The sequence below is a fragment of the Coturnix japonica genome, chromosome 3 (genome assembly GCF_054131305.1).
Source record: "Coturnix japonica strain WE chromosome 3, WE-NBRP24, whole genome shotgun sequence".
Lineage (NCBI taxonomy): Eukaryota > Metazoa > Chordata > Aves > Galliformes > Phasianidae > Coturnix > Coturnix japonica.
In genome coordinates this window covers 39110037-39135884 of record NC_140665.1, presented here as the reverse complement: position 1 = coordinate 39135884, position 25848 = coordinate 39110037, and the positions used below count along the sequence as shown (strand labels likewise).

Sequence of the window (25848 nt, the reverse complement as noted above, 5' to 3'; positions counted from 1 at the left end):
CCAGTAATGCTTATTGTAGCATATTTCCCAAGAAAAATTGCAAGCCATATTTCTTCTGATACATTAAACATAAATAAATACTCTCTGGCACTTTTAATAAGAGAAATACAGAATAACTTTCCTCCTCAGCACTATCCTGGTTCATGAGACTCTTTAGCACATGTGGTTTTGTACAACATATACCAAGGCTGAAATGGCTGATGCTCTTGCATTCCAAGCCTGTATTCCATTACTAACAACACAACTTCATTGACACAGTGTCCTCAGCAAGTATTCCTATGAATCACACACACAGTATCTCACGATTGTGCAACCAATATTATGTCAACAGAAGACAAAGTACCTTACAGAGTCAGATACCAAAGCAGCAGGGTTGGAACTAGAAGGTCTTTCACATCCCTTTTAACTCAAGACACTGTGATTTTGTGACTCAATAGACATACCTACTAACAAATTACTGAACACAAATCTTATCATTTAAGAAGTGCTAAAAATGCTTCTTTGAGGATTTTTCATCAGTTGGAATGCATTCTACAGCAAAAATTATCCCTTTCTATCATGTATTATGTCAGTGCTGTAAGCACTTTCTCACTCAGCTAGTCATATGCCTTGGTGAAGGCAAAACTCCAAAAGGGAAGACAACAGGATAGAGAACAATGCACCCTCAAGCAAAAAAAGCCAATGTAGAAGACCAGCTTCAGGCTCAAATGAGTCCAGGGCTTTGGATGCTGTTCTCTGAAATGCTGCAACTACAGCTGCAATTCCATGTAAGTGGAAAAGAAGACCACCTAAATAAAATGGATTTTTAGGAATTAGAACAAAACAATACCAAAAGCAAATAAGACCACAATTATATTTTACTTCCAAGAGAGGGGAAAAATAAACCAGTGATTTCAGAAGACAAACCAAAACTCCACACCATCCCCGATTCAGATGAAACTCACCGTAACTCAGGATAAACATTTTCAAGATACCACTTGAAGGGTTTGCAGCTGAGTCTTTTTCTGAGTTCCATTCGGCTTTGAATACTAGAAAGGGGAAATGAAGAATGATTTTCAAGGTCTGGATGCCGTATTTGTATGCATTAATGAATATAAACAAAACCCAGGTTTCTCAGAGGATCTACATCTTAAGGAGATAAGTGTCATCACTACTTACACCTCAGAAGCCACTGTTTTTTGAAGGAGGAGGAAGAAGTAATTGTGACTTACTTGCCATAAGGTACATTCCTGGCTGAAGGCACTGCTGCATAATAGAAATTCTTGTACTCATCCATCCAGACTTCTGCTGCCCTGCGTGTATTTCTAGGGACAATCATATGAAAAAAAAAATGTTATATTTTCCCCCAACTGCAATTAAACAATGTAATTTATTCTTGGTTTGATTTTAATCCTTCTTAGTACTACATCATCAGCTGCCTCAAGCCAGGCAGAAGATTTCCTATTAAAGGCCCAAGTAACAGAAAATCATTAGAAAAAAAATCACATGACTGAAATCAATAAATTTAGAACTAATGCCTTTTCCACACTCTTTGCTGCTTCATATTTTCATCTGGAATTTAATACACGTCCTGAAATTCTTTCTGTAAGCTTCAGGGAACGTTGTTGGTTTTGCTGTTTAATACAATTTGACAGACCAAATTCAGTGAGTCTTCACCTGAATAAGCAAACTAATTGGAAACACGAAATCTCAACAATTGGCAATATTTAATGATGTATTTCACCTTGCTGAAAACAGATATGCTAACTTCAGCAACACATTTTCAGCTCGCATCTTACTCTTACCAGAATAGCACTCAACATTCCAAGAAGACATAAGCTGTCATGACATTCAAAGCTATGAAGCAAACAAGTCTACCATAACAGAGGAGGCAGTGCTTAGAAAATGTTTCAATACTTGAAGATTCAGAGATCAATTACTGCAGTAAATGTAAAGGGGAAAAAAAAAGCTAGGCAGGATTATTTGCCTCAAATCAAATGGCTGACTAAAATTTCTGCATTTAGGCAACCCATGTGTTTACAGCTCCCTTTGGACTGTGAGATTATAAGGTGTTTTTTTCCCCGTCTCCTGGCTTCCATGTAAAACTCATCTCCTTCTATTGTTTGTAATTTCATTGAATTACTTCCCTTGCAACTGTCATGCTCTAAAGCTTATTTTACATTTGGCAGTAAGTTCAGTCTTAAGCAGCCAGAGTAAATGCAGTCAGCCAGCAACTTCTTGGTATGATTCTTTCCAAATTAGAAGGCAGAAATAGCCAGGACAATTTCAGTTCTTCTTGCAAGTTGCTGAGAGGAGGAGATGGGGAAAGAGAAAAAAAATAAAAACAAAAAAACACAAGGCAGACTTCAATCATTTGCTGTTTGAGGACCAATATTTTCCTTGCAAAGATTCCTTTGTTTGTGGTTTGGTTTTTTTTGGTAAGCAAAAGCCCATTCAATCCAGATCAGACTATTTCAGTTCAAATTCATTTGGAGTCTGTCAGGCCTTAATGACTGTCACTCAGCAGTCAGCTTGGCTATCTATTCACAGGCTAAACCAGTTTTGGTGGTGGGAGAGGTACTAATCGGTTTTCCAGGGGGTTTAACAACTCAAAAGGCACTTCCAAGGCCAGTATGCATCTCTGCATCACACTTTTACACAACCAAAGATTAAGAACTCAGACACAGTGCAGTATGGATATGGAAACGGTATAGATGCTGAGAACTGCTCAAATCTGTAAGACCCCAAAGCAGCCGGAGTACTGAAGAACACAGGGTAGGGAACACTCAGCACTTAGATTAAACCACAAATGATGAAACTTCGCATCATGCCATCAGAGATAGTTTTGCACACACCAGACTAGGTTCTGTAAGGTTTATTAACTCAGATGAAATTGTGTTTTAAAGCAGATGGCCTTCAAGCAGTAAAGCATATATATTTGCAAAGCAAACCTAATCTAATACATCCTGCTAGAAGCAAACTGCATCTGCCCACACCACACAGCCAGGATGTCACCCCTTTTCTCCTCTTGTGCCACACGACTCCCAGTCTCACATCCAGGATCAATTTGTTTTGGCTGCCCAAAGGCAGTGCATACTGGCTAGTCAGCTAAAAATAGGATGCTTACCCACAGCACTCCAGAACAAATTACATACAGTCAAGGGACAGATGATTGTATAAGCTAATGAGTCCCAACTGCACAAGCACTGATTCCACGCACCAAATTTTTTTGGCACCATGGCTCCACGTATTTGATAATGTCTGCACTATGAGGGTATCCCGTTACCTTGGGTTTCACATTCTCTCATTGCTAAAAATACATTTATTTTTTTTTTTAAGGGAATTTTGTTATATTAGTTTGACACACAAGGCAGCTGTCTGAGAAAGAAACAACCTTCAACTAAAATCAAGGTTGGCAAGTTGCTGTAAAACGATATATAAGTTTTCTAGGTCAATTGAAAAATAATTCCAATGAAACAAAGAACTTTAATGGCGTATCAGAATTTGAGACAGCTGGACAGTCAAGGACAATGGCAATAAACCACTTGCAGAGAAAGATAGATATGGATAGAGGGGATGCAAGTGCCCAAGATGAAAGTTCACAGGCTTTACTTGTCCTCATCGTTCAGGTGCAGGTGGTATCTCTTTTCAAAGTCATTTTGAACACAAATAACAGGAAAACAAAACGTATCCAAAAAAAATCTGTCACAGTAGCTGTCGGGAAATTTGAGTGATTAAATCACAGGGATTATTTGACTTAATAGCAACAAAATCTAAAAGCTGCCATCCCAATATAAATGCAGAATCTTCAACCACTGTAAATGATACATTTGTGATGCATGCTCTAATCTAGCATATGCAAAGCCAGCCCCTTTTCTTGCTCTTCAGATGAGTTATGTGTAAGTACCTACTTAATAGCACAAGAAAAGAGGCATCTTGTCAACAGACTGACAGAAAAGCTGCAGAGAATTAGGAAAACTGCACAACTTGATTTATTTATTGAGCACAATCCTGGTTGTGAAATCATAATTTTGTAATGATATAATAATGTAATAATATTTGTAATAATCATAACCTATGTAATTCTGTTATAATACTGTCTCTTCCTAGACTTATGGAATAGTTCAGTTGTTCCTTCTACTCTACTGACATACATAAATAGAAGAGGTTCAGGTTGGGTGTAAGGAAAAGGTCACAGTCCCAATCCTGCTGGAGTTCAAGAAGCATTTGGATGATGCTTAGAAATATGGTTTGAGTTTTGGGTAGTTTTAAGTGGAGCTGGAAGTTGGGACTCAACAATCCTTGTGAGTCCCTTTCAGCTCGGGACATTCTAGGATTCTCTATTAGTATAGAGATGTAGCGTCTTAAGAGAGGGTACTTCATTATTAGTTTTTGTTCATTTTTACTGAACACATAGAATTCAAATCATAGGGTACCAAGAAAATCTCTACTATGACTACTAGAAGAAGCAACGACAGTGACTTTATTTTACCAGGCTACTAAATTGATTAGTGTGGCGTTGCTGGCATAACTTATGCGGAAGAACTCTTACTAGTGCTGTTTCTTAGGTTTACACAAAAAGCATTTTAATCACGTTATGAGAAAAGAAGATACAATGAAGAATTAAGCATCCAACAGCCTGGTATAAATGCCAGAATTAGCCTACAGGATCACTTGTATATCTCATACTGGTTCTGTAAGGACAAAAATAAAGCGAATTCCTAACGTACTGTATTCTGGGTCTTAGAGAATAACGAAATTTTTTCTAAAAAAATGAAGATGTAAGGGACTGTGTGGGTGCTTCTTTTAAAGAAAAGGTCCCTAAAATTAAATTACTGCCACCTGCTGATCATTTGAAGAAATTCAAAATATCACTATTTAGCTGAAGATCAGCTTAAGAGTTACCTTGCAAATACAGTACCACTCCCACCAGGAAACGTGTACGGATGTTGCTTGCGGAATACGTGACCCACCCTGCTGCAAGGGATGATTTCTAGGCTCCCACCACATTGCCAAACTCGGAATGAGATCTCTGCAGTGAAAACATAAAAGACCAACATCAAAAATACGTCACAAAATACTGTAATTGTGTACGATTGTTTTTAAACAAAGAAACCAGTAATTGCTGAGAAGATCAATAAGATCGATTTCTGAGAAAATCTGGGATAAAACCAAGGCATATTTTAGTTTATTATTCTCCAAACTCAGAAGAAATGACTGCATTAGCTTAGAAGCAAAACTGCACGCCTTCTCTCATCTGAGCAGTACTCACATGATGCTGAAATTTGCCAGAATAAGTAAACTTTGTGTGTTCTATTGCTGTGCTTTATCTAAATGATAAATAACAGTAGATTAATTTAGCACAAATTATCTAATCTATAATTTAAAAAAAAAATCATCTGAAGATTAATAAGAATGCCAAGCAAATTCAAGGCAAGATAAAATAACAGATTTGAGCTCCTGTCTTGAAGTACTGGTAGTAAAGAGTTATGCCAAGCCAATCTCAATCTGAACACAGAGTAGAGTATCAACTTATATAAACCAATGGCTATGAACACTACCCCTATAAACCAATCTAGCAAGCTAACTGCGGTAGTGAAGACAAGGTCTAGATATCTACTGCATGTTTCTAAGCTTAGACCTCTGACAGCAGAAGTCACCCAGTGCAAGACCTAGAACTTGTCTTCATTCATGTGAAGTAAGTACAAGGGTGCTTGCAGTAGTACTGTTTCAATATTGATCTATTTCCCTTTTTTAGTCTAGCAGCTGCAACAGGTCACCATCTCCTACCCTTACTCTATTCATCATCATTCAGTATCTTTCCATAGATTAAAGATAAAAAAAATAAGCAACTGTAATGCAAAGTCACATTCTACTTTTCAAACAATAATAAGTGCTATTCTTCTTCCAGAAGCCCTCCTCTTACATATATAAATAAAAAGTCTTTAAACTTCATCATTTCAAAACCTAATGCAGGAAAACCTAAAGGTTAGCAGCAAGCATGTCCTTTCAGTCATAGAATCCTTAGATTTGGAAGAGACCTCTAAAGGCCATCTAGTCCAGCTCCCCTGCAATGAACAGGGAGATGAACAGCCAGATCAGGTTGCCCAGGGCCTGATCCCAGGTATGAGGCATCCACTACATCTCTAAGCAACTGGAGCCAGTGCCTCGGTGTAAAATACCTTTTCCTTATACCTAACCTAAATCTGCCCTCTTTTACGCCTGAAACCACTTCCCCTTGTTCTATCACCACAGACTCTGATAAAGAGACACCACAGACTGATAAAGAGTCTGTCCCCTTCTTCCCTGTAGCTCCCTTTTGACTGGTCTGACCAGAGGAAGAATAGGCGCTGTCATTTCAAACTAAGACAAGGCAAGTTAACTGCTTTTCTTCTGAATGATCTTTGCAAGAATTCTTTCTAATTTTACTTCAGTAAAAATTTCTGTTGAATCAAGGCCAGTTAGTCATATTCATGAAGTCTAGATAATCAACACAGTCCAATCTGCAGACATTCAGTCTTAAAAAAAATATATTAATGACAACAGCACTATCTCTGGCAGTAACGTATGGCCTTGATATTACAGCTAAATTAACATGGGAGGATAGGCAAATGACTTTTAAAAGCAACTGAACATGGCATTCTCACCACACATTTTTCACAGCACTGACTTGATTCTTATCTCTTATTTTGTGCTAAGAACGACAAAAATTGGGCACTACAATAAATGACTGTTCAGTGTCTCTATTAAACTAGCAAAAAAAAAAAAATGCTGTTATGTAGTGCTTTTGTTAAAATGATGGATTTTGAATGCTACATCCAAAACATCAATACCATCTTCATTAATGATCTGGATGATGGGGTACAGTGCATCCTTAGATTTGCAGATGACATGAAACTGGAGTGAGCGTCTGATTCGGAGGGACCTTGACAGGCTGGAAAAGTATCACACAAAGTTCAATGAGGACAAGTGCAGAATCCTGCACCTGGGAAGGAGCAACCCCAAGCACCAGTACATGCTGGGGGCCACCCAGATGGAAAGCAGGTTCTATAAAACAGGACCTGGGGGTTCTGGTGGATATCAAGGTGAACAAGGCAGAGGCATGCTCTTGCTCCTAGTAAGGCTAATAGTATTCTGAGCTTCCTTAGGCAAATTACCACCAACAACTTGAGAGCAGTGACCTGTCCCCTCTACTTAAGATTGGCAATGCCACACCTAGAATACTGTAAAGAGTTCTGGGCCAGCCAGTAAGAGAGACATGGATGTAACCTCAAGAATCTAACAAAGGGATGGAGGGACTGGAGCATCTCTCTCTTGAGGAGAGCCTGCAAGAGCTCAGGATTTACACTACAGGATTTACACTAGGCACAATACTGCAAGCTGATGCACCTATTATATGAGTATAGTTGAACCTGTACTGATGTGAAGAACTGCTCTGTACACGCCTGCAAGAAAATGCAAATTTAAATGAAGTATGTTTAGATCTATTTTACAATTCCACCTAGAAGATTATTTGCATGTAACATCAACTGACTGATGGAGCGATATGCCTGAGAATAAAGAGGCTGTACAAATACGCATATTAGATTTTGAACCACACATCACAGATTTCCACTATCCGGTGCATGTGATCTATCAGTAATTAAATCATATGCCATGCAATTCTTATTCATTTCCAGTTAACCTGGCAGCTATGAACAGATAATTAGCTGTCTGCTCTGATAGACCTTGCATTTTCAGGGAGCAGAGAAGATGCACCCCAAAGGCTCCATCTCCCCTCCCTCCCTCTGCGGAAAAGAGAAAACTGAAAGCATCAGAGGAAACAAAGAGCTTTTTGCTTGCCATCTTTTCACACTGAGTAATGAGCTGTTGCTTGTGCCATTTATTACTATAAAATCCTCAATTATCAAAGCATACGAGCAGTTGCTAAGTTTACAGGGGGAAAAAAAAGAGCGATTCAAGTACATGCTTACAGCTAATCAGATATTTAAGTGCTCTGGTGTCAGAAGAGGTTCTCAGAGGATAAAAGTATTGCTGCAGTAAATTTATTCAATGACTTTCCAGAACATTTTAAAACATGAAAAACAATGATGAAGTTCGAAATTAATACAATTTAGCCACATGCAGCCAAATAGCAAGGGGAGTAAAATCCAGAGAAAGTAATTGCTCAGAATACATAAGAGAGAGCTCTGCACAGGAAAGACAAAGGAAACTGTAAGGATGAATGTCCACCATTCCTGTTCCTTATGTGAGCGTTAAGCAAATACCTCTCTGTATTTATAGGTGTACCAGATAAAACAGACACTTTCTTGTAGGCAACATGTGCCTAATGCAGATATTTCAGCAGCTAAAAACACTCATGAGGTTTTTACAAATTCAAGGTATTTTAGGATTTCACAACTAGCACAGCAATAGAGGCATTTTAATCCTCAGAATTGCTCCTAAACACACCATTTAGAATGCCTGAGATGATCTCTACCTTGAAAAACTAAATTAATGACATACTGTAACTCATGAGCAATCACAGAGTTCACCCAAATATTTCATTGACTATAAATACACTAGTCTTAGCTGAGGGATAATACTGCAATGCAAATAGCCAAATGTCAAATCTAACCACAAGGTCAAAGTAATGGCTAAAGTGCAAGTTCCTGGTCCTTCATCCTCAAATCCCACTTAAGCATCTGACTATAAGGAATTCCAACAAAAAATGCCTTTCCAAGCATAATTATCTTGTTGAGCTATAAAAGGGGTATAAAATAAAAACCCTAAGTTTAGAAGCCAGGCAGTATAATGGGATTAATGGTAAAAAGATTATTTTTTGGACAGATGTTTTGATTGATTTCTTATAGAGTATCTAAGAACATTAAACTCATGAACTCCTGTGCTCTGATTTTTGTCACTAAATTTCACCAACATTTTAAAACCTGCCTTAAATTGTCAGCACTTAAACATGGTATTTTAATCAATAACATTAGAGGATGATATAGCTTTCAAATAAGGTATCATTTTTGAAGAGAATTTCCTATCTGCATCCATAGTTTATTTCATTTTACCTGTCATGTTGCTTAACTGCATAGTAAGCAAATACTTCAGTTTCCTCATAGGATAAAATTGCTAAATGTTAATTCTTACACACTGAAACCTTCTGGATTTTGCCAATAACGCACCTGAAGCTTTGATTGTTCTTTAATCCTCTTTGCACAAAACCATGAAGACCATGAAACCATGAAAGTAAAAGCAAAGCTGAAACCTGCTTTTCTTTCAAAACTGATCTGAACTTAAACCATGCACTTACCTAAGTTTTCTCCACCCCATACATCCATCATCATGTCATACTTCCCCAGTTCTTCAAAATAGGATTTGTCCATCACAAATAACCCACCAGCTATCATGGGTGTCCTAAGCAGACAAGAAAAATTAAATTAAACACCTACAGAACCATGAACTGGGAGGTAACTGATTTGCATGTCAAGGTTAATATCTCCTTGAAAAAAAGCTGTAGTGTTTTCAAAGGCAACTAAGTTTACATCCATCACATCAAAGCCTGTCTGCACATCATCATGCAACATTTCTATGGCGTGTACAGCATTATAATCACCCACTGCCTCAGAAACTGAATTTCCACATCCCCATTTGGCTCCCAAGTCCCTTATTTGAAAGACAGGAACTTGTGTCAGCAGTAAAATGGTAAAAACTTTTTTGTTGTATTTTTAGCTGTCAAAACATATAAAGCATCAAATTTTAACACAAAAATGACATGTTTTTTTTTAAGGTTAAATAACCTACAGGGGAACTTTAAAGCTGGATGGGATTTTTGTTGTTTTCTCTTTTTGTATTACTTTTTCTAAACACTCTATTTCTGAGAGAATCATAAGGCCACACAAACATGAATGAAGTTACCACATTCCTGAAAGCTGAGGTTCATTTCCAGACTGATAAAATGACCTCTGCTAAGTCCTAAGCTACTTGGTCCTGGATTCATTTCTGTTTTATATATGTCAAGTCTAACTGTAAATATACAGTTGCTACATTTCAATGCATGTCATTTACAGTAAAATATGAAATGCTACAGATAGGAAAAAAAAGCCTAAATGAAATTCCCTTAAGCAACAACAGAAAGGATGCAAATTCTGTACTACTTTGCTTATTATAAACTCTAATCTTGAAAAATAGAGACTATCTGCACTAACTGTCTCCATTTGAATTTTCCCAACTGGTAATATCAGTTTTAGTTTCTGAGACAGTGACATGCACAAAACTAAGCCACACACTCCCAAGTTAAAAAACAGAACAGTATTAGTGGTAGACTTTGCTTCAAGCTATACTCTCATCATGCCCTATAGAAATATTACACTTAGCCTGTTCTATTATGCATTTAAATCAGATAAACCAGCCAATGCTAATCTATTTGCACTGAAGATATCTGACGGGAACAGAGTCCTATGCAGATGAATCGATACATTTTTTAATTAAAAAAAAAAAAAAAAGCATTATCTATCAAATGAAGAATCAGTGATGTAGACATACTTTATGGGAGCAACTGGGTTTCCTTGCCGTGCTCTTCTTTGCTCTGGTGTCATGTAATCCCATTTGAATACCAGGTTCCAGTCAAAGCCTTTAAGAAGAAAACAGAGTAGGATGTTAAGATTGTGGTAATTGTTCAAGTTGTAGTAATGTAATATCAAACAAAAATCACTGGGAAGGAAATCTAAACTTGTAGAATCTATTAGGTAGAAATGAGGAGAAGCCTGAAAGAAAAAACTTGAACAGGACAATAGAAAAAGTAATCTAAAAAAATATTGATTTTTCTTGTTGATATCTATTGCACAATTGTAAGAAACCCAGCCAACAGATGAGAAAGCATAAGCTGTAAATACATGAAATGATGGATTCATGTGTAAGTCATATCAAACATCATGTGAAGATCTTCATCCCTTTAGAATTGCCCTTAATAGTTCTTACTGTACTGTCACATCTCAGATGTTATCGTATGATCATGCTTAGGACTACAGAAACTTTATACAGCACCCACTGCTCTACTCTTTCAGCATCAGTTCTCAATCACACACTACCTATCTCTAGCGTACAGCAGGTTACATAGTTCCCACTTCTCATTAACATCCATATAACTGCATCCCTTCCTACTGCATGCTTCTACGTGCAATATTTTTTAAATCCAGATCAGTGCTACAGAGACAAAAAGCTTACTCATCTTCTAAACATGTACATACGTGTGTCTGCATGCACACAAGAGATTGGTTCTTTTGCAAGTTAAATACAGAAGCACAAAGATCACCAGAACAGGCAAGGCCAGTGAGTCACTTCCAGCAGCCTTCTACCTGACAACATTTTGAACTGCCTTCCTTTAGGCACCAATACCAAAAAAAACCAACACAGCAGGTGCAAGATAAACTTCCTATAGGAAACACTAACTGGTTTTGAGCTGTGTTACGCCTTTAGGTATGAACCTCTGTTGAAACAGCTCCATGGGCTGTACAGTGCTCTCCCAGTACGCATAGCGAACCAGCCTTCCAAAGACTGCAGGCTGCCAAAAGCATTTAGATCCTATGAGGTCATGTAATAAATGATTTCCAGATTTCTGTTGCGCAGATGTCAATAGTTTTCTCTCTGCAGTATGAAGATAAAGCTTCACTTTCTGGGGAAAGTGGGGAAAAAAATTAAGCTAAACAGGCAACAGACTGTTTGTCTGGATCTGTAAATGCACATGGTATGGATTGATGTGAAAAGCTAAAATGAAAATGGCTTCGTTTTTAACTCCCAAGATATGTCTATCTCACAGAAGTTATCTTGAACAGTCTCTACAACATGCATAGCAACTCTTTCTCTGCAGGTCTGAGCTGCAAAACCATAAAAAAATGCAAAAAAATAACCATGCTGTTACACCATAAAAAACGAAAGACCATCTAAATGCTCTAAAACTCCAAGTTTCAAAGCATTAAAATGGCCACAGCTGATAGAACTGCAAAGCCTCCAGCATGAGAAGTAAAACCAACTCCAATATTTCCATGTAGTTAAAAAAAAAAAAAAAAAAAAAAAGAAATCTCATTTCATCATATATCCCCAGCAAAATTACTTACATGTGGGAAGAACTGAAAAAACCCACTGTTCCCCAGCACAAGTGGTAGAGATAGAGTTACGTACACCATAGTGAACACAAGGGGTCTCTTTTGGAACACAGCTCTGCATTGCAAACTCAGAACAAGTGTATAAATTGTCTACTCATAAAAAAACTCGTTCTTCTGTCTCCATTTTCACCGAGTCTGGGAAAAAGACTGCACTCAATGAGATAGTATCAGTAACTTTGTAAAAGGAATATTTTTAAACACAAGTGCATATCCAGTATGAAATTCTATCACGTGCAAACTTCATAATAGGCATAACTTAAGTTATTAGATCTCCATTAACTACAATTTATTCCAGTAATTAAAATGTTACTCAGGATGTAAATGGTTTTGTAAACCACCTCTCTTCCAAAAAAAAAAATTGTGATGTGAAGTGCATGGATTTAATTGTGGCCAGACATGGGAATTATTTCAGTCCTGTCCACTTTTTAGTCTGTAGAATTTGCTAGATTGCTTGCCTTGGGTGATTAAGTCTTGCAAAGCAGAGCAGGCACAAATACTGTCTCAGCTGTCTCAACTCTCCATGCTTCAGCCACATAGACACTATATCTAAGGTTGAAAGCACGGTTTGATTTCCATGTTTAGACTTGGCCACAATGAAAGTGTCCCGTGATGCCAAATGCTGTAGTGCCCCTAATGTGCTAATCCGTCCTTTGGGAGCTGAATGGGAATATATTATTCACATTTGAACATGCCACGAAATAGCATTTAGACATTGCTATGTGAAAAATTTCTATTGTTAAAAAGGCAGCTTCTCACTTCTCAGTCCAGAAGTACAGAGGCTCAATGCGCTTTAAAGAATCTATTGTGTATAAGAGAAAATGAGCACTAAAAGGAGAAAAAAAATTGGGAAACATAGTTTCATAGATGAAGCATGAAAAGCAGTAACAAGTAGAATGATCGCTCAATCCTCTCCCAGTTCAGTTGGAAAGAACTAAAGAGCATGAACCCCACAGGAACCAATCTAAGGTTTCAATGCAAACTCCTCCTCCCGCTGCAGACAACAATAAGAACTACATAATGGTATAAAGATTTCCATAGTTGCTACAAAATGAATAGATTGGGCAAAAGCCTTAAGGTTTTAATAAAGCTAGCAGACAGATAATAGCACAGTATTATGCATTAGCATATTGTGAATATATCCATGGCAGACATTCTTTCAGAACACTAATTAAAAGGATACAGAAACTTTCACCTCCAGATCATGACTGGAACTTGAAGGACATGCAAAATTATGCAAATATTACTTCAGTTTACTGGAACAAACACTTGGTGGCCAGTTATGAACTAGGATTTCACATACAGAAGGAGCTTAAAACTGCTTTTCCTACATCGTTTGAGAGAGCCCATTCAAAATAAGCCGAAACACTGTGGAAACAGTACCGCACAATTTCAATACTGTGGCTTATCTTACATCTACTATACAGACAGCGCAGTTTCGAGGGTTGTGGGAACAGATATTGTGGAGTGGTTATGGGACAGCTATTCTAAATGCTAGACACCTGCTAATAGTGATATTAAATATAAAAACTTTATATATAAGAATTTTACTGCAAAGCTGTCCTTCCTCTTTTGGAAAAGGAGGGAAATAATCATTTCTGAAGGGTTTCACAAGGCTTTTTACTATTTGCTTTTAAGAGTTTGCATTAACCAGATAATGAGAATGTGTCATTTCTAAACTGAATTTAAGAGGAAGTTTTCTAACAGTAAAGATATAAACACTAAAAACACCAAGGTTATGTTTTATTCTCCTCACAATTACAGATCATGGGTAACAAAACACCTTTCCTTTTTTAAAGAAACAAACATTCCTGAGGTTTCTGCTTTTTCACAGGAGATTTATTTTTAAGCAAACCAGCATCTTAAAAAATACTCATAGGCACTGCAGTGCTGACGGACTTCTGAACAAGAGAGCAATTAAATTGTCTTCTGTAAAAAGGCAATTGTAAGCTCTGACCATAAGCTGCTTCTAACACTTACAGCATGTTGCAAACACTGGAGTGACTCATGCATACTGGTAAAAAACAGCATAAACCAATAAGAATTGGTATAATAAAGACAAACTGTTGTGAAGTAGAATGCAATTAAAATCTAAGCCTAGAAACAGTTGATATGTAGAAATTAAGCTAGATATGCAAAAAAGAAGAGCAGTGTGTTAACTGCCCATTCCACAACTGCTGTGACTATGAGCTTTGGCTTGTGATGCTTCTCATTATATTTGTACTCCAGCAGAGGTACATACCGCCTTTTAAATCAGCTGACGCTCCCACGTACTGGAAGTTGTCCATATTAATTACATCAATAATAGGAGACACAACTCTGGTCTTGTCCTAAAATAAATATTAGAAAGTGATATTGAAATAACGAAATCAACATGTAAAGATTCAGACAGGATGAGATGTTGGGGAGTTCAGCAGGATTTCATGAATACTGTTCCCCCAGCTTTTCCCCTGCTTCAGCTTCTGGCTCTGAGTAGCACTGCTCATCACCACTCCATTCAGAGAGCAGAAACCACGTAATATAGCTAAGAATACCCTTTATATTCCAGGCTACCTTATACATAGGTAAGCCTCTTCTGGTTTAGTCGTGAAGAAGGCAGCAAGCTTGTATTTCAAAAGGCAGACAAACAAACAGCACTTTCAGTCTTACTTTTCAAACCAGTGCAAAGAAAAGAACCATGTGGATAATTCTTATTTTCACAGCAAATTCCTAGCCCATAATGTACTGTGGTCCTATTTACTCTAACCTTTAAGGGACATTTTGGCCTTTCTACAATCAAAAAAGTTTCAGGTTAATGATAGCAGATGTCACATTAGAAGAATCACACTCCACAATCAAATACAAAATAGGAAAAAAGAAAAAAAGGAAAAATTGTCTTAAACTAATGAATGCTATTAACCTCTGGCAGCCAAAATTCCAGTGGCATGGATTCTGCATTCCTCTGTCTGAACTTGGTCTCATATGCTATTCTGAGCACCACTAATTACCTTAGCTCATGTGTTTGTCAAAATAGCTTTTAAGTTACAAAAAAAAAGTCTTTCCAGCAACTCCACATGCATCATCTACTGGTATAAGACATCTGTACTCTAAAAGAGAATCATCTAATATTAGAAACACAGTATCGTGGTTAAACCAGTTCTTCTCCATGAGGTATCTCCTGAGGGAAAAAAAGAAAAGAAAGGAAAAAGATGCATTTACAAACTAAAGTTTAACTTCTATGGTAGTTTGATTAACAGGCCACTTGTGTTCAAAGTAGAACTTTAAACACCATGATTTAGCAACAGAGCATAGGCAACTTCAGAACAGTAGAATACCAACTTTGCGAATATAAAAATGCTTTAAATAGACAGGATATTTTGGTAACTACTTGGCAGAGAAACTTTTCTTATGATTAAAAAAATATATACTAACCTCAACGTCTCCACTATAAGAACCTATTTGTAAAGTATGGCTTCAAACAGCAATACAAATATTCTAAATGGGTTCAACAGTGCATCCTCATTGCTATGGCAGTATTATACAGAACAGGCTGGTACTAAACTACCAGGAGAATATGATGTGAACTTACAACAGGAGGCTTGAAAGCAGTTCTTTTAGTCAAATGTTGGTCCAAAAAGGACATTAAAAACTCCCATTCTCATTTACTTATCTTAATTACTCAATCTGTACAGATTTTAGTAAACCTAAATCAAATAGCTGACATACACTGCATGATTCTACATCAGTAAACAAAAGGTCACTTTCCCCCTGTATTAGCCAGATGAAAAACCTGAGTTGTGTCTCCTGCTAAAAGCTGAAGACTGAGCTAAAAGCTGGCAACTTGTTACTGCTTCTACATTACTTCTAAGCAGAGCCTGAGCTATACCACGTGACACTTTATGAAGGATATAATGCAAGATGTGATCATGCCTTTCATAGATACTAATTATCTTGGCCTAAACCAAATTAGAAACAAAAATAAAAGACTATCCTGTCCTATCCTGCCATTGGTTACATCTTCAGCTCACGTTTATGTTAGTTGTAGACCCAAGTCTACGTGTTCGTAATGCAAGGATATGGTTTTACTAGCAGCGCTTCACTTGGGAGGCAATTATGATTGACTGCATCTGAACTGCAAAACACACAGATTCCTGCTGTGCCTTCCTACAACACTAAAACAATTCAGGTGCACCCATGGCCCTGTTCTAGATATCCATATGCAGTGTCAAAACTAGAAAATTCCTTTATTTAAGGGCTAAAGATACCCAGCCTACCCAGTATTCACAATACACCCATCAGCATGAAACAGAAATGAATATGAAACAACCCTTTCTCTCTTCTTCCTTCCTCAGCTGAAACTGAGCTGGCTTATACATATCCATGCCCATCTAGAAAAATCTCCTCCAGCAAAAATCTGTGTTTTCTCAAATGATTATATTCGATACAGCTAAATGTGGTGGTAAAGACTGCCTATCGTCTGTCACATTAGGGAGAGCTTCAGTGAGGCTACAGCTTATCTCCACTACATCCCCACAACACTGAATAAGCAGGCAGCACAGTCCCCACACGTTCAGGATTTCCTCAGGTCATCGCTGTCGGTCTGATTAATTCTGTCAATATCAGCGCAATGGCAAACTAGCACCATTTGCAACACTTAATGTGTTACTTAGGCAAATAACTTCGTTATTTCTCTGCCAGACAAATACCTAAGCCTGCAGCCACTCAGTCTGATGCACAACTGCCACTTTCTTGGCCTTGGAAACACGCTGCCCCCTCCATGCTTCAAAGCAATACCTTTGTTCAGCAGCAAAGCAGACAAATCTCACTTACATGTCCCTAAGATGACACATTGCAGGGCGCTGCAGAATTGTTAATGTAAAGACTACTAAAACAGCCAGTGGGTCTCTAAGGCAGATGGAGTTCAAAACCATTCACTTAAAATACCAAAACCCTGCTCTTCTTAAATTGTTCTCAAGCACAATGGCTATTAGCCCACGTAGTCATTACAGCAGAAATCTGACACGTGCTTTGGAAAAAATAAAAGCAAAAACAAACTCCCTTTATCATCTCATTTTGTTCTGAAGGTTTCATACTATAACTTATAATCATAGAATCACCAAGATTGGAAAAGACCTAAAAGATCATCCAGTCCAACCGTTCACCTATTACCAATAGCTCCCACTAAACCATGTCCATAATAGAACACAGCATTGGGAAACCTTGTGCTTTTCAGTGATACCAATGGAAAGAAATAGCCTGTCAACACTGCAGGTCTCTAGCAACCGGAATTGTGTAGCAGACCTTCATTTTAATATTTCATAAGGATGTTATACATTCTCTAGAGGGTTAAACTACTACTACTACTACTCGTTTTTCTCATAAACAATTTGAAATTATCCTCAGGATTTTGAATACACTGTTCTATCCCCAATCTAGTATCCAAAAATCACAAAGCACTTCAAAGATTAAACTTAACAAAACTCTTCACAGAAAATACAAATATTTTCCTTTCATCAATGCAGCAGTTGGAATTAATTCGCTCAAGGTCACAGAATCTAAGAGTTACGAGAAAAGAATTCACATATCATTTCTTAATCCTAGTTCTTTCTTCCTTTAAGATGTTTTTGCTTAAGAATATCATCATAAGTGATAGACGATTTATAGTTATGCCATGAAAACTGATGAGTTCAGTTCTGCATCGGAACCTTCCAATTTCTATTTTTCTGTAGTCAATATGCTGTAAGAATAGAACAAAGAGATTAGAAATAGGAAGTGGAAAAAGCCAAGTAGAAAAATGTTCATGAAATAAACCAACGTGTTCAAGACTGTGTGTTTTATCTCCCCTAATACCCGCACACACCTGGATTATACAAAAGGTAGCCCTGTGCAAATAGGCAGAAAACGTCTCTGCAGTAGGGAACAAAGTGGAAGAAGGCATACCAGCTACAGTTTGAACAGATATCTGTCCATCCTGAGTGCTAAAATTTTCACCTTGTATTTATGTTGTTGTTGCTTTAGGCTTTTGTTCAAACTGCTGAAGGAGATTCCTAGCAGGAGAATCCTTCTAGATTCCCAGAAGGAGATTCCCCTCCAGGAATGGCAAGCAAGGATGGACAATGATCAAGGACATTCTAACTAGGAAACTAGTTCAAGAAGTATGCTCTGAGATGGATCATTCTTCAACTGAAGAGATCTCAGTGCCTCAGGTGACCACATGAGAAGTGAAACACACAGCACATCAGCTAGCATACTGCAGAATGGATTCCAGTCAAGACTGCTTCTGGCAGATCTACATTTTTATACTGTAAAACACTTAATAAAACTCCTAAAACTCACATAGAATTAAATGCCAAGAGGGCAATTCTGAAATTGAAGGAAAAGGTAACCTTTCTGCTACACACACAGAACAGATGCAGCAGAGCATTAGAGAACCCTGCATAAATATTTAGTAGTCCTGACATGAAAATACTCCTCAGCCTCAAAGTTAGGTAAGGAGTTCGTATCTATTCAGCTTCTTGTCATCAAGACCATTAAGAAAATGCTGCTGATTAATATCAAGTAACATACCATCTGCACTGTGAGCAAAATTAATCCACTTAAAATAAGAAGGAACTATCACAGGCTATGTGCAAGCACTATATATACACTAATGATTTGTTAAAGGTACTTCAAAAGCTTTCTGCTTGTTCAAACTTCATAACTGCTGGTTGGGAACCTTCCCAGGTAAAAGCAAACTGGAAAACCGTATCATTAATTTAACAATGATGAGGAATGGCTCACAACCAGTGTTTATCACCATGGCAATTGTGAGGAGCAAGTTTTAAAAGATCTAATAATTCCTTCTAAAAGTGGCTGGTACAAAAACAGCAAAAAAAAAAAAAAAAAAAAAAAAAATATCCAAAAGCCCCATGCACCAATTTCTCCTTTCAGTTATACCACTCATAATGCCATATCTTTATTAATCTGGCAGCAATTGAATAAGTTTTAGATTCTAATATGATGAACACTTTCACATCCCAGATCGGTTTCAGAAAGCTGAGTAAGTACGCCAAGAGGAAAAGGGGAAAAAAAAAAAGGACAAGCAGTAAAATACTTGTCCTGCTAAATGCAAGGCTTTATTGGCCAAAACTATCACTGTCTTCTATTTTCTCAAAGAAGTGGATGGTTCAAACAAATTACACTTGAAAACACTTCCCGCATCCTAGAGTCAAGACAATCTGAAATGTATTTAATGCCTTCGAGTTTATTCTCCTGGTTAATAATTATATAGGATCTACCCTTTCTAAGGCTGCAACACTATATCGGCCAAAAAAAAAATAATGCAAAGACTGCAAAGCATTATGTTGCTCGTGAGGCCTCCAAATACTTTTAAAGTATTCAGGTTTAAACTCATTATAGTTATTTCTCCCCTAAAATAGTATTTTAAATGCTGATGTGCCTTAGACAATTTACAGCATTTTGGAATACACGATAAAACATTGCAGGACCAAAAAGAGAAGTTTCCCAGTTGACAGTGATGACTGGTTTTCTTCCTGGCATACTGAGGATATGACTTCATCCTCCCCCTCTCTTTTGGAGGAAATGCAAAGGAAAGCATATGGAGGATAAGCAAGAAATTGGGCACTAACTGTACAGAGTAAAACCATTCTGACCAGGAAGACTTTGAAGGAAAGATTTTCCAGACTAACATATGTTAAATCAGAAAGTGCGTTCACCTGTAAGAAAATGCAATTATGGAAATAGCCCTGTTGTTTTGAGCACTCCGTGATTACATGTGATTCACTGTCTACTTCACCTGAGTTCCTCCAGAGCACGGAAAAAAACATATAACTCTCAGCCCTGTCACTAGCTTTTCTGGGACACAGGAAAAACATCATTTTCACAGAAGCTGAGAGCCCACGGTCCCTGTTAATTTCCATGAGAATTTTGGTTTTACAGCTCAACCTCTCTCCCATTATCACACTGAATGTTAACGAGGCATAAATATTCAGGGTAAACTGAATTACACTGAAACGATATTGGTTGAAGGGAAGCATGTTTTGCTCTGAAGATTACCGAGGAGGTCCCTAAAGAACCAAAGAAGCATATATTTGAATTATTTTTGAAGGTAATAATAAATATTCACATTTTATGTTCCTGTGTTCACAGATTAAATGAACAAAAAGCGAGTTTTAATCATGGAGTATTCTGATCACCTCCATCATCTCACTTCAGAGAAAAAGCTTCTTTAGAAAAAATGCATAAAATTAATGTAGTATAAACCAGATGGCTTTAAAATTTAAAAGCTACTCCTTCAGGAAATTACTTCAGGAGAACTCTTTACTAACCTCAGCTACTCTTTCCAAAAGCGGCTCCAGCCAATGTTCATTGCATTCACAGTGACTATCCAGGAAAGTAAGTACTTTCGCCTGTGCAGCATCTGCCCCTCTGACCCGGGAGCGCATCAAGCCTGAGAAGTAAAAAAAAAAACAACAGATGAAGTAAGTTCTGGAAGAAAACAATCAACAGCAGTGAGACAAATGATTGCATTCCAAGATAGTAATGAATTTAATTACTCTAACTCAGGACATAAACACACAAGTTCCATTTAAGAAAAGATGCTGGTTAACAATTCCCAATAAAAAAGCCTTCATCTCTAACTACTGCAACCAATTTTACAAGTTCTAATCTTATTTAAACCGAAGAATTGAAGTGCTTTTAAAACAAAAAAAAGTAACACACAAGTACAGCTGGGTCTGCAATACAGCCGATGTCACTGATAGTGAGAAATGTTACTTAACATCAATACAGAAAGTTATTATTATTATTGGTTGAATATCTACAATAGGATACAGCACCACCTGATTTTAGTAGCACAATTGAAGGATTAGTGCTGAGTGAATGAAAAAGCCCTACCTCTATGGCAGTATAGTAGAACGGAAGATCCTACCTATCTTTCCGCACCCCCTCCATTCCTGTTTCAGCAGCTCTCAGGAACAGTCTGTCCATTCTTTTGTCTACTTCTTCTCAGCACCTCACTTACATAGATCCCTTTACTGATTCACCCTATTTCTTTCTTGCTTTCACTCTTATTATTTGCTCATTGAACGACCTCACCATTCCTTCAACTCCCTTGTAACATTCACACGCATACCTAGAACAACCCACTGTGTTCTTCAGTCATGAAGTGAGCATGCCCTCACCCCTTCACAAATTTGCTACCAGTTTTTCCTCTATTACTCTTCAAAATACACTGATTGCTTCTTTTTTTTAAAGAACTTATTCAATTAAGAAAAAACAAACTGAACAACCAAATGAGAAACTACTGACCATTTCTTTTCACCCTCTTCACAAAATAAACTTGCAAAATACCACTGCCAAAGAGAACAAAAGCTTAAGAGTAAATAGCTATTGAACTAGCTTGCTCTGCCCAACATTCAGCAACTAAACAGCTTTATGAAGATCCTCGTGCTCTCTTATCATAAGAGTACTTTGGTACTGTAGATACGCTCTGTGGTTATGCTCCATGTCAGTGCTTTCTATTTTACCCGTTGTACATTTGCAGCTAATCAGATACACTTACGTTCTCTCCTCAGGCCCAACCCTAGCACTTTTCCATGCAGTTACTTCACAAACCATTCCCCAAGCACACTGTTTATGTTTGCTCTGCAATTCCTCCTTTCAGAGTTTCTTATTTCTAGCTTTTGTTTTTATAGAAACCAATCTCTTGTTCTACATTGGAGAACGTGGAAGTTACCATTTGGGTCATCAAGTCCTCTACAATCGCAAGGAGCCATAAAGGAGCAAGAGTCCAAAAGGTTCCCCTGATCATTCAGTCATACCAGACACCCCAAGATGTATTTGTTCCCATAGCAAATTGGTCCTACATATGAAACCTAAAGCTACTATCCCCTATTTCTGGAAGACAAGTAGCCAGTGGCATCCCTGCCTGAGATACCAATAAAAGTCTTCATACGAAAACAACAGGCAAATTTAACATTAAGCTCCGTCACAACAGTGTAGCAATCAAACGAAATCAGAAAATATTTTCATTAAAGAAAATTACCTGGCTGCATAAACACACGTCTAGGAAAAACTTCCTAAACAGTGCAGTAGCTTTCATGGCTAATAACTTCAACTCCAGTCTCATATAAACACCAAGTAAACTAGCACTGCACCTTCAATTCTGACAGTGGAAGATTGGTCAAACTGTATTCTTTTCACACATCCTAGTGCTTATTTTGAAGTATGAATGAAAACTCTGTATCTACTGTACAGAATGTTTATAGTACAGGGGAAAAAAAAAAATCAAAGTGTTATTTCAGTCAGTTTTTCCATTACTGCTATCACAGGCTTTAAACACTGCTTTGGTTAGAAAGCTGAGATCAGCTCTCTCAGATCCCCGAAACCACGGTAAGTCATAAAAGGCCTGCTTTCCTAACAAGCCTTTGTTTACCAGCATATTCCAAACAAATGCTTAAATACTAAGAATCCCCAGTAAGTCATTAATTATAGGATAACACAGGGTTTTGTGCATGCTACTTCCACATTCTGACAATCTAATCATTCTAGCTGCTCCCCAGTATGTCAGCCTAGAAAATGCAGTGCCTATAAAAACAAACAGCACGTATCTGCTAACTCAGTCAGCTATTTCAACCATCAGCTCTTAGTTGCTATTTCAAACAGCTGTAGAATAACAGTTGCCTCTAATACTTTAAGCTACACAGCCAGGAAGCTGTGACTGAAGGGCTCAGTGATATGAGGCTGTAATATGCAAAGCAATAAAAAGGAAGAAGATGCAAGAAAAGCTGGCATACGTGGCCCCGGCCCTCCTGGCTGCTTAAACTCAAGTTTGCCCAACAGTCTGACAGGCTGTCCGTCAAGTGAATCCTTAAAACCACCTCTCATAAGGGAACCAGCAGAAGAGGGATATTTTTAATCTGGATCTTTGCAGACTTGCATACAACTTACACTGAGACCTTGCATATAGTTGGAGCAGCTTAACAGAGGATTTACTGGAGTGAGAAAAACAAGAGGCTGAGGATAAGAGGCAAAGTATCAAGTCATCATGTTGTGCAAATGCACACAACAACAGCAAGTTAATTAGAATTACTATTTTTAATCACACAAATACAACAGCTTTTATTCCTTCCACTTGTACGGTGATTTATGAAGTGAAAAACCCTCCCTTCCAATACAGAACATTCCTTTAGAAGACTTGATGTAGATCAGCAGATAAGGAAACAGGGTGGAATTTGCATCTTCCTTTGCCCAAATCAAGCCTACCTTCTCGGCGATCATTTCGAAGAACCCGCACTTTCTCAATTTTTCCCAATAGCGCACCATCATCAGCTTAAAAACAATAATAATAAAATAAAGTGATCAAAAACAGTCCCATTTACCATAGGTATGTTTTGCTTCAAAAACAGAACAAAAATTTCATAGTGGAAAGTCATCATGGCTACAAATGGTTACAAGGTTCATGCTCACAAAATGCCTGTTTGTTTCTCCAGAAATAAAGTGACCAGGCTAAGGAATTACAACCATTATTATATTATTTCAAACTAATTTTATTTTACACTCGTATTGTTTTCAATCAATGCTTTTTTTGCTTACCTTGAGTAGTTTCTACATTTTGTTAAGAAAAAAAGATCATAATTTGTGTCTTCTTTGCTTATATGTAAGTTTTTAAGCTACATTAAGGCTTAAACTAACCTAAAGTATCAATCAGCATTGCAAAGGTAGACCTTGACTTCCATTAAAGTGCTACTCAGAGGTTCACTGCTCAAATTACCATTACAATATCCTTAAAGTTTTACAATCTTGACTTTCTTTATTCACTAAGAATTTTCCAAAAGTGATGGAGAGCAGTAGAACTGCAAAGAAATATTTAGTGCAAATGCCATGCATGGGCTCTATTTTTACATTACTATGTACTAAGGGAAGGCTGTTTTCAACTCTAAACTCTGCTTCTTCCGCTAACAGGAAGTAATAAAATATATCTGAAGTATTTTAGAACTCTTCATGCTTCCACAATGACAAACACAAAAGAATTAAGAGTTGGTTTAGTACCAGACATGCAGATTCCCATTCATATGACTAACTTCCAACTGAGTCACCTACTTTCATTTACGGAAAGTCTCAGCAAAATAAACAAACTAACGTTTGGACACTATATAAGTACTTACGATCATTACTGTAGTCATCCACTAGTATGATTTCCTTAATAAGATGTGATGGGCTTTTTTTAAGGACACTGAAACAGACAAAAAAGCATTCAATACAAAGCAGTTTCCGTCTCCCATAAGCAGTGTTTTTATTGACATTATTTGTTAAACTACAGTTTAATCTAGTCCAAGATCCTATCTACAACAGCTACTGGCTTATTCAGTAAAGAGTTTGTGAAAAAAGGGACACAGAGCTGTTCCTCCCTCAGATTTCCAGCTTCCAGAAATCAGCAAATTAGACAACTTGGAAAATGGAAGCTTTGCAGATATCCTCAGATAAAGTAGCCCATGAAAATCCATCTATTTAAAAAACCATTTATACAACCAATTTCAAAATTGCAATTCATCTCACACTTTCATATATGTTTGTTTAAGATCATTATTTCAGGATATAAGAACTGGAGGCATCAATGAAATTAAGATCCAGCCTTACCCATTGCAACTGGTACAGAAAAACATAACAGATTGCTTTGGATAAGGGATTTGCTATTTCTCTTTACCAAAAGCTATTCTGGCACAAACTGCTTTTTGTGGGGAAAAAATAAATAAAATAAAAATCAAGGACTGCCTCCCAGGCATACCTGACAACAGTTCGAAGCAAAGCAGATCTTGCCTCATTATGAAAGGTGATCACCACACTAGTGGCTGGCAAATCTATCCGCCATTGTTTCCGTTGACACCTGAAAGACATAATAACCTGCCATTTCAATCTAATATTTACAATACAGTCTTAACAGTCTTCATCAAAAAGCAGCTATCTCCTCAGCTGTGTACACACTGTATCTACCTAGAAAGAATGATGTATCTTGTTTTCAAATGTGTTGACTTATAATCAGCTCCTCTTTTACCACTCTTATTTGTCTTTGTATACAACAAACTAAGCCAGTGTGAGATTTGGGTAGATAAGTGTCACCATACTACAATCACTGTAGTTTATTGCACGTACCTTTCATCCAACTGAGCATGAAACCAGAGTTCTATTTCACTTCAAGACCAATTCATATGTCTAAGTAAATGAGCACATTAATAAAAAAAGCAGAGGTTCACAAGCTGTACATATCTCCTTTAGAAAAGCACTCATCCACTTTCCCTTTATTTTTAATACTGTATCCTAGTCTTGCTTGTGTATGTGATTTCTCATTAGCTTAAGACTGAGACTTTCAATAGTCCATCTATGCTAACTCATTTTTCTCTTTAAATAATATAAGCAATAAAACCCCACAATTCTAAAAACACACGAACTTTTCTACATCTACATAAGATTAAGCTACATGAATATCTTTATAATAAACCTAAGAAAGGACTCTTTCTCACACAATGAGAATAGCATACTAAAAAACAGTAGTTTTTTTGTGTTAAAATCATTGCTGTCTGACAAGTCAAGTTCATAATCTTCAGTCATGCAGTAACACGAATGATGTATTTCTTCACACATGCTTTATCAAACGTGTGTTTGGGGGCAGGTGTTTGGGGCCTAAACACCTTCAGAGGGAACAATCCCAGCTGAATTAGGAAACACTTGTGACAAGGTCACCAAG

At 37.4% G+C, this 25848-nt stretch overlaps 1 protein-coding gene across 1 annotated transcript in view; it reads right to left on the bottom strand.

Moving 5' to 3' along the window:
- Nucleotides 1-25848, bottom strand: part of GALNT2 (polypeptide N-acetylgalactosaminyltransferase 2) — an 86084-nt gene that overhangs the window by 8068 nt on the left and 52168 nt on the right. The window contains exons 4-13 of the mRNA XM_015857914.2: nt 24892-24990; nt 24272-24339; nt 23370-23435; nt 20432-20553; nt 14368-14455; nt 10510-10597; nt 9278-9381; nt 4885-5011; nt 1212-1304; nt 945-1028 (exon numbers count right to left, since the gene is read on the bottom strand). Coding sequence (XP_015713400.1) covers nt 945-1028; nt 1212-1304; nt 4885-5011; nt 9278-9381; nt 10510-10597; nt 14368-14455; nt 20432-20553; nt 23370-23435; nt 24272-24339; nt 24892-24990 — 939 coding nt within the window. The remainder of the gene's footprint in view (nt 1-944; nt 1029-1211; nt 1305-4884; nt 5012-9277; nt 9382-10509; nt 10598-14367; nt 14456-20431; nt 20554-23369; nt 23436-24271; nt 24340-24891; nt 24991-25848) is intronic.